General features: G+C 36.0%; 1 protein-coding gene and 1 long non-coding RNA gene across 2 annotated transcripts in view; both read left to right on the plus strand.

The window, feature by feature from the left end:
* The window catches only part of LOC127831446 (uncharacterized), a 5,519-nt gene extending 4,821 nt beyond the window's left edge, over positions 1-698 (plus strand). Inside the window, exon 3 of the mRNA XM_052356429.1 lies at positions 685-698. Within this exon, the coding sequence (XP_052212389.1) occupies positions 685-698 (14 nt within the window). The remainder of the gene's footprint in view (positions 1-684) is intronic.
* Positions 699-3,462: 2,764 nt separating this feature from the next.
* Positions 3,463-8,734, plus strand: LOC127832126 (uncharacterized). Its single transcript, XR_008026704.1, has 2 exons — positions 3,463-3,779; positions 3,944-8,734. It is a non-coding gene; the product is annotated as an uncharacterized LOC127832126 (long non-coding RNA).
* The last annotated feature ends 3,766 nt before the right edge of the window (positions 8,735-12,500 follow it).

A 12,500-nucleotide genomic window follows, 5' to 3' on the forward strand; every position in this document is an offset into this window, starting at 1 on the left:
TGTTTTCTATAGATTTCAGCAAGATCCCACCAATGGATAATAGACATACAAGACCCCCACTGTTGACATTATATGTTACAGTCATTGAGGCAACTGTTGAAGACAACACCCACAGTCTAGAATCTGTACAGGAGTCAGAGCCTCTCATGATACAACATGCCAGTGTTGACTGTGCTGATCATATGCAATCTACAGGTTTCACTTTGGTTCTTTCAGAGTCCATGTCAACTGCTGCCAGTGAAGGGCCAGCCAGTCTGACCCATGATGAATGAGGCAGCCAAATCTCAAGGTATGAACTAAATTTGAAGACGGGTTTCTCTGCATTTTCTATCATTATGTGACAGAGTCTTATGTCATGACTGTATTAAAGTAAATGAGTAGTCCAAGTCAAGTGTGATGCTCTAGACGACCTCCTCTGTGATCTACAGGGTTACAACAATGTGCTTGTAAAAGTCCTTGTAAAGTACAAAGTAGGCAGTTTGCTATGAAAGTTAATGTTTAGTACTTGTTCTTCCAAGAAATGATAGTTCTGCGAACTGTCAGTTCTTATATGTGTGAAAAATTGGTTTAAACTGGTGTTAAACAGTTTCAGTTAGTTCATTTTACCTCCTAACATGTTCAGGTGTTGTGCATTTTTATCAGGAAACCTTGCTCTACAATATTCAATCATTGTATCACTTGCAGTGTTTCTGCTGTGAAATTTACTGTTGGGGACCCTTTAGGATTACAAAAGTGGGGACAAAAAGAAAAAATATGGGGACACAGAAATATTTTTGTAGCAGAATTAAATGTGTGGAAACTAATAACCTTTAACTTGAACTTTTTAAACGTGCTTAAACTTCTTACAGTCAGGTTGTAACATTGTTATTAAAACTGGAACATTCAAAAAACTTTTTAACACTGTCAAACAGTTGTCAACATATTTACAAAACTTTGAAAAAATTTATGGTCATTGGACTCCGCATGTCAAAGTACTTGTTCGATAATTAGAAATACCGATAGTAAAGGCGTTTTCTTTTTTGCTTTATGCACAATCTGCATGTCATTTTGTTGTTGTCAAACAGTGACCAGGACATTTTTGAAGCCAATTTTCTTGGAATGTACGTTTAGGGGCAGACTTTTTTCGTAATTGCTAAACGATGTTGGGACTTGGGAAGACTCTGTTGGGTTGTTAATATTATTGTCATATTTTCTAATTTTACTTGCCGGAGGAAAAAAAAAAATGATTTTGTTTTCTTTGGCCTGTCACTTTAAGCCATTTGATAGGTTCGGAAATTTCCTTGATATCTGATTGGTTGTTATAATCTCAACTTACCAATGAAATAGAGTGTTAATATTAAATAATTAACCATTGGCTGCGAAATGACGTCATGTCCAATGAAATAGTTTGTTCTGGTTACACATTCACTCGATTACTTTACCGACTTACAAATTGAATCGATTAGTTTTTATTTCTAATTCATGTGCGCCCGCGGACCCATATACAGAAAACGGGTGGGGACAAATATTTGTTTTTGCGACAATAACACAAGGGCGCATCCACGGCAGAACACTGACTTATGTTGATACTTTGTGTGCAAGGATCAATTCAGTAGAAAAGTCAACAAATAAAGGGCTTACAGTCACCTGAACAAATGAGTTTGCTGCTTAGAGTGTATATTTTCCCAAAAATATTTGAAAATTTCCCCTCTTGGAGTGTAGTTCAATTTTAATCAATACCTCGTTTAAAATAATTCACAGAAAAGCCAAAAAATGTTGATCTTTGAACATAAACATAACATGTTGATGACAAAAAACGTTGGAATAATGTTTTTCTCTCTGTGTATGGTGAATTATGGTGTTACAACTTGATTTTGTATGTTACTTGCTTAGCATTGAAATTTCCCCTTTTACACGTGAATTATCCCCCTCTCAGGGGACCCGACCCCTTTTCCCCAAAACTGAAAAACACACTGACATGATACTCATTGCTATTTTATTTTTTATATCTATTCTTGTTTTAGGGACAGGGACAAGAAAAGGAATGAACGAAAGTGGGCCAGCGAAGAGAACATATGTTTCATGAACTTTTTTAGAGATGAATTAAGAGAAAAAAAAATGCCATCTGGCTCAAAAATAATGGGGTCCCTAAAATACTTACCGGAAGAACAGTGGCCCAGATAAGGGCAAGGGTCCATAACATTATTATGGAAAAACAAAAATGGAAAAAGAATTGTTGAACTGTGGAATATGTTTATGCCCCTGGTAGGGTGGCATATAGCAGTTGAACTGTCCGTCAGTCAGTCAGTCTGTCCATCTGGCCGAAAACTTATATGGCCATAACTTTTCAATATTGAACATAGCAACTTGATATTATACCCCTATTACAATTGGTAATGGGGGCTATATAGGAGTCACGTTGTCGGTCTGTCCCGATATTTCATCCGATCTTCACCAAACTTGGTCAGTAGTTGTATGTAGATAATGTCTAGATCAAGTTGAATATGGGTCATGCCAGGTCAAAAACTTGGTCATGGGGTCACTTAGTATGTTTTAAACTGTAAGTTTGTACGGACCATAGCTATGTTATTTATCGTTACATTTTTTAAATGACTCGGTACATTTGTTCACCATCATGGAACGGTGTGTCGCGTTAAAAGAAATTACGTCAATATCTCAAAGGGTCAAGGTCACACTTGGGAGTTCAAAGGTCAAATGCTTGTCCGGGCCATAGCTTTGTTTTTATTGTGAGATTTTAAAATCATTTGGCACATTTGTTCACCATCATTGAACAGTGTGTCGGGCGAAAGAATTACGTCGATATTTCCAAGAACAAGGGCACAATTTGAGTTTAAAGGTAAAAAATGGCCATAATTGAGCTTGTCTGGGCAATAACTATGTTGTTTATTGTGCGATTTTAAAATCGTTGGCTCTTTTGTTCACCATCATTTGACAGTGTGTCGCGCGAAAGAATTACGTCGATATCTTCAAACTCAAAGTTGTAGTTTTAGTTCAAAGGTCAAAAATGGCAATAAATTATCTTGTCTGGGCCATAAATATGTCATTCATTGTAAGATTTTAAAATGACTCTGTACATCAATTTTGTTCAAAGTCATTGGAAGGCTTGTCATGTGAAACAATTCAAGAGTTCAAAGGTAAAAATGGCTATAAATGATAATGGCATAATGATTCTTAAAAAATCGCCATAAATTGTATTATCTTGTTTTGTGAAGACAGCATACAAAATAGTCTGTGTCAATGCGTTATGTGGGGGTATATGTCACGTCTGTGACAAAGCTCCAGTTGGCATGCATGTGCATCTTGTGAAGCTGCACATATTGAGTGGTGAAAAGTGAAGGTCAAGGTAATCCTTCAAGGTTAAATGTTAAATATATTGCTTCTGTCCGTCCGTCTGAAAACTTTAAAATTGGCCATAACTTTTGAGCTCACCTGAGTGCAACATGCTTCATGGTGAGCTTTGTGATTGCCTTTTGTCCGTTGTGCGTTGTATGTCGTCAACATTTTGCCTTGTGAACACTCTAGATGCCACATTTATTGTCTGATCTTCATGAAATTTTGCAGAACATTTGTCACATTGATACCTCGACTGAGTTCGAAACTGGGTCATGCTGGGTCAAAAATTAGGTCACTAGGTCAAAAAAACAACAAAAAAACTTGTGAACACTGTAGAAGTCCAATCTTCATGTAACTTTGTCAAAATGTTTGTCTAAATGATATTTTGGTTTAGTTAAAAATTGGTTCCGGTCCGTTGAAAAACATGGCCGCCAGGGGCGGGGGCAGTTTTCCTTATATGGCTATAGAGAAACCTTGTGAACACTTTAGAAGTCAAAATGTTTGCCTAATCATCATGAAACTTGGTCAAAACATTGGTTTTATTTATATTTTGGACGAGTTTGAAAATGGTCCAGATCAGTGAAAAACATGGCCGCCAAGGGCGGGGGAGTTTTCCTTATGTCTTTAGTTAAACATTGCTAACACTCTAGAGGCCACATTTATTGTCCATTCTTCATGAAATTTGGTCAGAAGTTTGGTCTCAATGATATCTTAGACGAGCTGAAAATGGTTACGTTTGCTTGAAAAACATGGCTGCCAAAGGGCGGGGCATTTTTCCTTATATGGCTATATATGGCTATAGTAAAATCTTGTTAACACTCTTGAGGCCACATTTATTTTCCGATCTTCATGAAACTTGGTCAGAATATTCATCCCAAAAAATATCGTAGACAAGTTAAAAAATGATGCTGGTTGGTTGAAAAACATGTCCGCCAGGGGGTGGGGCATTTTACCTTATATGGCTATAGTAAAACTTTGTTAACACTCTATAGGCCACATTTATTTTCTTATCTTCATGAAACTTGGTCAGAAGATTTGTCCTAATGATATCTTGGATTAGTTCAAAAATAGTTTCGTTTGCTTAAAAAACATGGCCACCAGGGGGCGGGGCATTTTTCCTAATATGGTTATGTATCATGCTTTACTAAAACATTGTAAACACTCTGTAGGCCACATTTATTTTCCGATTATTATGAAACTTGGTCAGATGATTTGTCCTAATGATATCTTGGATGAGTTCAAAAATGGTTCTAGTTGGTGGAAAAACATGGCCACTAAGGGGGCGTGGTATTTTTCCTTATATGGCTAAAGTAAAACCCTGTTAAAACTCTAGAAGCCATATTTATTGTACGATCATCATGACACTTTGTCAGAAGATTTGTCCCAATGATATTTGGACAAGTTTGAAATTGGTTCCAGTTGCTAAGAAAAACATGGCCACCAGTGGGCGGGGCATTTTTCCTTATATGGACTTATGAATCTTCTTGAAACTTTGTCAGTATATTAGTTTAAATGATATCTTGGATGTGTTTTTCACGTTGACATTTGAAGCTTTAACTTTGTATGATTCTAAATATGTGTCAATGCTGTCAGTTGAATTTTGAAATATGAAGTTTTACATTTTTTGTAGATTAAATAATTTGTAAAATGTTGCAGTTTCGTCAATCAGTTTTATAAGATATTGAGCTTTAGTTATGATGCAGATTGTAAGATTCTTAATATCTTTCAATATTGTGGATAAGTTTTTGAGATATCAAGCTTTGAGTTTTATGCAAATTGTATGATTTTAAAATGTTTTAATGGTGTTGATCAGTGTAATGAAGATTGCATAATTTTTATGTTTTAATTCTGTCTATTGGTTTTCAAAATGAAAGACTTTGATTTTGTAAGTGCACTTTTATCTCCTGAAAGATTCTTTTCTAGTGTTTAGTTTATATTTTAAGGCTGTTTGCAAACTCGAAGTGAAAACAGTTCTATTACAATTTGGTAAGGACATGACATTGCATATCTGATTTTAAAATGTACTTTGCTGGCAACGTGTAATTTTCTGAAATGTCTTAGTAAGACTGTTGTTTGCAATCAAAAGGTCTGTGCTTCAAATACAGGGTAATGCATGTTTTTTTGTCCAAATTTATGGCGATTCAGACATTGTTCTATGTAAATTTGGGGTTTGCTTGAAGGTTCAGTCTATTTTTATGTCCCTCACTATAGTAGTGGGGGACATATTGTTTTTGTCCTGTCTGTTGGTTGGTTGGTTGATCTGTTTACGCCAACTTTAACATTTGCAATAACTTTTGCAATATTGAAGATAGCAACTTGATATTTGGCATGCATATGTATCTCATAGAGCTGCACATTTTAATTTTCTGAAAGGTCAAGGTCAGAGGTCAAATATATGTGGCCAAAATCGCTCATTTTATGAATACTTTTGCAATATTGAAGATAGCAACTTCATATTTGGCAAGCATGTGTATCTCATGGAGCTGCACATTTTGAGTGGTGAAAGGTCAAGGTCATAATTCAATGTCATAGGTCGAATATATGGCTTCAAAGCGGCGCAGTAAGGGGGATTGTGTTTTACGAACACAGCTCTTGTTGTTAACTGCCTTTTTAGTCCCTTACCAGTGTTTCACTAAAGTCCGTGTACTTTGGACTCATTTCAAGTTGACATTTGAAGCTTTAACTTTGTATGATTCTAAATATGTGTCAATGCTGTCGGTTGAATTTTGAAATATGAAGTTTTTCATTTTTTGTAGATTAAATAATTTGTAAAATGTTGCAGTTTAGTCAATCAGTTTTATAAGATATTGAGCTTTAGTTATGATGCAGATTGTAAGATTCTTAATATCTTTCAATATTGTGGATAAGTTTTTGAGTTATCAAGCTTTGAATTTTATGCAAATTGTATGATTTAAAATGTTTTAATTTGTTGATCAGTGTACTGAAGATTGTATACTTTTTATATGTTATAATTCTGTCTATTGGTTTTCAAAATGAAAGACTTTGATTTTGTAAGTGCACTTTTATCTCATTATGCCCCCCTTCGAAGAAGAGGGGGTATATTGCTTTGCTCATGTCGGTCGGTCTGTCGGTATGTCAGTTTGTCGGTCCGTCCACCAGGTGGTTGTCAGACGATAACTCAAGAACGCTTGGGCCTAGGATCATGAAACTCCATAGGTACATTGATCATGACTCGCAGATGATCCCTATTGATTTTGAGGTCAAAGGTCAAGGTCACGGTGACCCAAAATAGTAAAATGGTTTCCGGATGATAACTCAAAAATTCATACGCCTAGGATCATGAAACTTCATGGCTAGATTGATCATGACTTGCAGATGACCCCTATTGATTTTGAGGTCACTAGGTCAAAGGTCAAGGTCACGGTGACCCGAAATAGTAAAATGGTTTTCAGATGATAACTCAAGAACGCATATGCCTAGGATCATGAAACTTCACAGGTAGATTGATCATGACTCACAGATGACCCTTATTGATTTTGAGGTCACAAGGTCAAGGTCACGGTGACCCGAAATAGTAAAATGATTTTCGGATGATAACTCAAGAACGCTTTTGCCTAGGATCATGACACTTCATAGGTACATTGATCGTGACTCACAGATGACCCCTATTGATTTTCAGGTCACTAGGTCAAAGGTCAAGGTCACAGTGACAAAAAACGTATTCACACAATGGCTGCCACTACAACGGACAGCCCATATGGGGGGCATGCTTGTTTTACAAACAGCCCTTGTTAAAGATTCTTTTCTAGTGTTTAGTTTATATTTTAAGGCTGTTTGCAAACTCGAAGTGAAAACAGCTCTAGTACAATTTGGTAAGGACATGACATTGCATATCTGATTTAAAAATGTACTTTGCTGGCAACGTGTAATTTTCAGAAATGTCTTAGTAAGTAAGACTGTTGTTTGCAATCAAAAGGTCTGTGCTTCAAATCCAGGAAAATGCATGTTTTTTGTCCAAATTTATGTCAATTCAGACATTGTTCTGTGTAAATATGGGGTTTGCTTGTAGGATCAGTCTATTTTTATGTCCCCCACTATAGTAGTGGGGGACATGTTGTTTTTGCTCTGTCGGTCTGTTGATTGGTTGGTTGGTCTGTTTATGCCAACTTTAACATTTTGCAATATTGAAAGTAGCAACTTGATATTTGGCATGCAAATGCATCTCCTGAAGCTGCACATTATCATTGGTGAAAGGTCAAGGTCATCCTTCAAGGTCAGAGGTCAAATATATGTGGCCAAAATCGCTCATTTTATGAATTCTTTTGCAATATTGAAGATAGCAACTTGATATTTGCCAAGCATGTGTATCTCATTGAGCTGCACATTTTGAGTGGTGAAAGGTCAAGGTCATCCTTCAAGGTCAGAGGTCAAATATATGTGGCCCAAATCGCTTATTTTATTAATACTTTTGCAATATTGAAGATAGCAACTTGAAATTTGGCATGCATGTGTATCTCATGGAGCTGCAAATTTTGAGTGTTGAAAGGTCAAAGTCATCCTTCAAGGTCAGAGGTTAAATATATGTGGCCCAAATCGCTTATTTTATGAATACGTTTGCACTATTGAAGATAGCAACTTGATATTTGGCATGCATATGTATCTCATAGAGCTGCACATTTTGAGTGGTGAAAGGTCAAGGTCATCCTTCAAGGTCAAATATATGGGTCAAAATTGCTCATGTTATGTTACTTCTGCAATATTGAAGCTAGCAATTTTATATTTGACATGCATGTGTATCTCATGGAGCTGCACATTTTGAGTGGTGAAGGGTCAAGGTCATCCTTCAAGGTCAAACGTTATATACGGGGCATTGGGTTTCACAAACGCATCTTGTTGTGTATGTAATTAATTTTGCTTAATTTTTGTGATCCCCCGCCAACAGCGGAGGGATATTAATTTGGCATTGTCCGTCTTTCCGTCTGTCCGTCCGGCACTTTTGTGTCCGGAACCATATCTTGGAAGTGCTTTAGCAGATTTCATTGAAACTTGGTACGAGTATATATATATGGATAAGAGGATGATGCACGCCAAATGGCATTGTACATCCTTGATTAATAGCGGAGTTATGACCCTTTGTATTTGAAAAAAATGCTTTTTTGTGTGTCCAGAGCCATAACTTGTATCCAGAAGTATAATGGCGGGGGATATCAATTCAACGAATTTGCTTGTTAAATCAGTTTTTATTTTCATGATAATCATTTAGTTCGTACTGCAACTTATGATGGATTGTTACTACTATCTCCAATTATTTGTTTGTCATGGGTCCGTCACCATTTATCTCTTATATAATACTTGAATTGAGCATTTCACAATCTGACAATCATGCATATCATTTATTAGTTTCATAATAAAACGTCTGACAAGGGTCAGATAATTTTAACATATATTGTTGTTATAATTTGTCATGTGTTGTATGAATAAATGACACTTCCATGATAGAGAAAATTTAAATATATTTTTAAAGACATTTGTAAAATGAAAATGAAATAACTATACATTTTACAGTGGCTAGTCGTACGGCTAGACAAGAGGCTAGCCGCACGGCCCCGTACGGGTAGACAATAGGTTTGCCGTACGGCTCTGTACGTATAGCCTTTCCTATGGATATTGTCTAAGTTAAAGACAACCATTTTCAGTGAACTGATAAATTGCCTGTATGAAACCATATATTTATCCATTGTCTGAACGACAATTAAATTATTTGTGTGACTCCATTTCTGAGAAGTACCTTGGCCGTCATTGAATTTCATAATATCGATGCCGCAACTAATTAAAACAGTTTTCACTCCTTACATAGGAAAGTCGTCTTATTAAAGAATCAAATTAGAAACCGATTTAAATTATGTGTGTGTAAGTCAATTTCTAGAACGTAACTTTGACGGCTGTCGTCATTAAATTTCAAAATATCGATGCCGCAACTCTTTAATACAGGTTTTTCACGCCTTAGGAACGTCGACTAATTAATGAATCAAATAAGCAACCGTATGACATGAAAGGAAGCCGTGAAAGATGACGAATTTTTAAAGCGAGATTATACGATTTTTTCAAATATTTATTAATTTACATAAAATGTGTATAAAAAAAACAACTTATTAAACATATATTTGAACATAAACTTAAATAAAAGTTAAGAAGAACATGTGTCGATATATGCAAAATAAGCCAGATATTAAATTCTGAAATCGAAAATGTATGTACAGTCGAATTCGCCAGCATGTAAATCGTGCATGTACGATGTGAATCTAAATTTAGTTTAACGGTTCATTTTTAGTGTGAGCGTCAGCTAACGCTAATGTTTTTGCAAATCGGTATGTGCGTAGAAGCCTTAAAGGGGCCTTTTCACAGATTTGACATGTTTTGAAGTTTGTCATTAGATGCTTTATATTGATGAATGTAAACATTGGATTTTTAACGCTCCAGAAAAAAAATCAAAAATAAAATTTAAAAATGGAAAAAAGTAGCCCGTACAAGGGCTCGAACCAGTGACCCCCGGAATCCTGGAGTAAAAAACGCTTTAGCCTAATGAGCTATCCTGCCAAGCATACATGAGAGGTGTATTCTATACCTGATATAAGCAATCTTCGTAGTTTCACAAATTTAAACGATAACAACAGAACTCTCCAAATTATTCAATCGTTTCGCGTTGCAACGCTCTATAATTTTTAGGTTTTTAAATCGTGAAAAGATGCATATAATGGCTATATTAGACCATGGTTAATGTTCAGTAATACTGATTCCTCACAAATATCATAACTAAAACGAAAATTTGCGAATCTGAAACAACTATTTTCAATTTTGTCAATTTACCAAACCGTGAAAAGATCCCTTTAACTATGACATGGAAAGACAACCACTGTCCGTTGCAGCAGACTACACATTCTACTAGCGTCTGCTAGGAAAGATAACCACCACATTTGCCTGTTTATAGTCCACAACTCACTGGTGCACTGCAGTTGGTGTATATGAGTAATAGAGTTTAACAGCTTGTAAGACGATATTGGCCAGTCTAGTGTTTATCATTGAAAATCTGCACATACTGGCTGCTTTCAGAGAAAACAGGGCTTAATGCATGTCAAATAAGATAAGCCTGTGCATACTGATAAGCTTGTGCAATGCAAACACGCTAAACAAGGACGACATGTCTTATTTTATAATGTTTAAAGGGTCTCTTGTACTGGGATGACAATTTATGCATAAGCATTTAGCCCTGTTTTCCCAAAACGAAGCTAAAAATTTATTTTTTATTAATGATTTAAAAAAAAAACATCTGAACCTGTGCTTTAAGACACACTCTTTATAATTTTGAATGGATTGTGTCCATTCAAAACTTGCAATATAAAAAGCTATAACATAATTTTTTAAACTGAGTTGCGTCTAAACTTATACAACAACGAACACCTACAGTGACGTCAGCGCTTTGATAAATTCCTGCAACCATTTATTCGCCACACGAACACTAACTAAAAATACGAATGCTTCAGTTATAGGCTACTATTCCATCTGTCCGCAACCGCATATCCGCATCCGCAAAAAATAAAACAAGTAGAAATGCACTGCACTTATTCCATTCATCCGTATCCGCACGCGAATAGGCGTCCGCAATAGAACGCTCAAGTGAGCATTCTTGGGCTACTATTCCATCTATCTGTAAATGTATCCGTATCCGCAAAATATACGGACGCTATATTCCATTTATCCGCATACGTCGAACGTATCTTTATTTTTGTATATGGATAAAACTAAAAATTATAATTATTGAGATAATTATAATGAAGGACAAGCTGCTAAGCGTGAATTTAAGTAGATATAAGGTACAAATCATCGTTCTGTCCGTAAAAGGATACAAATGGTAAATACCTGAAACATCTTCTTTTAGTGCCTTGGCTATGATTTTCCATACATTTAAACTTTAAAGTATAATCAGAGTCACGATATGCAGAACTGCGTTGGTTGTATAATTCCGGGTATTTTTTCACGAATTCGATAGATTTTCAGTTTATTTTTTAGATGACAGCTACTCTCATCGTGCTAAATGCCGTCCGTATCTCGTCCGCATCCGTTTGCGGATAAATGGAATATAGCGTCCGTATAACGATTTTGCGGATACTGACGCGGATACGGATGCGGATGCGGATTGGTGGAATACTAGCCTTATTTTAGGAAAATATGTACGAAATATCTTCGTCACAATCGGCTCGGGCGCTTATTTGTCTTTGCTGCATATTACTGATTAACAGCACTAAATGACAATTCTATACTTTATAAGCCGTACGGCTAGACAATCTCAATAGGAAAGGCTATAATACGTACAGCGCCGTAAGGCTAGCCTATTGTCTAGCCGTACGGGGCCGTACGGTTAGCCTCTTGTCTAGCCGTACGGGACTGTACGACTAGCCACTGCCTTTAGTTATTGGAGGTTCTTATGTATTATACCCAGTCGCAAGTGGTATAGGCTATACTCAAATCTTTTCGTCCGTCTGTTATTGGATACTGTGATGGGTTATGTATCACATTCAATGTTGTTTTTTTGTGTTTATAAGACAAAATCAGATTTTTTTTCAAAATACCTTCCTTTTAACTAATTTGAAAGCATTTTTACAGGTCCATTCTTGCGAAGCAATAATGCAAGTTAAAGAACTGGTTTTACAAGTCCCTATTCGATATTTATGACATAACTATGACTAAAATCTTCAGAATAGTTCAAAGCACGAAATGAATATCTTTCTGTTGGACATGAGGAAGTGGACCGAATATCGATGACTGGATCATTTTCCACGAAGGCACATAAAACTACAGTAAAGTTCCGCTACTTTCAGCTTGGTCTTAATAGCATGTCGGACTTCATAATTAACAGGGTATTTTGTTCTTTATTCAATACTTTGGGACCATGCAATCTTGAAAAATTGCAATTTACAGTGTTCAATGTGGTCTTAATAGCGGTACTCTTCTTGTACTAGGAATCGCTGCGTGTTTTATTCATTATCTTTGAAATCCTTTTCGAAGCTATCATAAAAAACATTTATACTCGTGTCACGCCAGGGTGACATCACGTCAGGTTTAAACACAATAAGTAAATACATATTGTTATAACGTTTAAATATTCGTTTGACTTCTATTTTTCATTTCAATTTAATAATCCTATAAAT

Source organism: Dreissena polymorpha, chromosome 5 (assembly GCF_020536995.1).
Source record: "Dreissena polymorpha isolate Duluth1 chromosome 5, UMN_Dpol_1.0, whole genome shotgun sequence".
NCBI lineage: Eukaryota > Metazoa > Mollusca > Bivalvia > Myida > Dreissenidae > Dreissena > Dreissena polymorpha.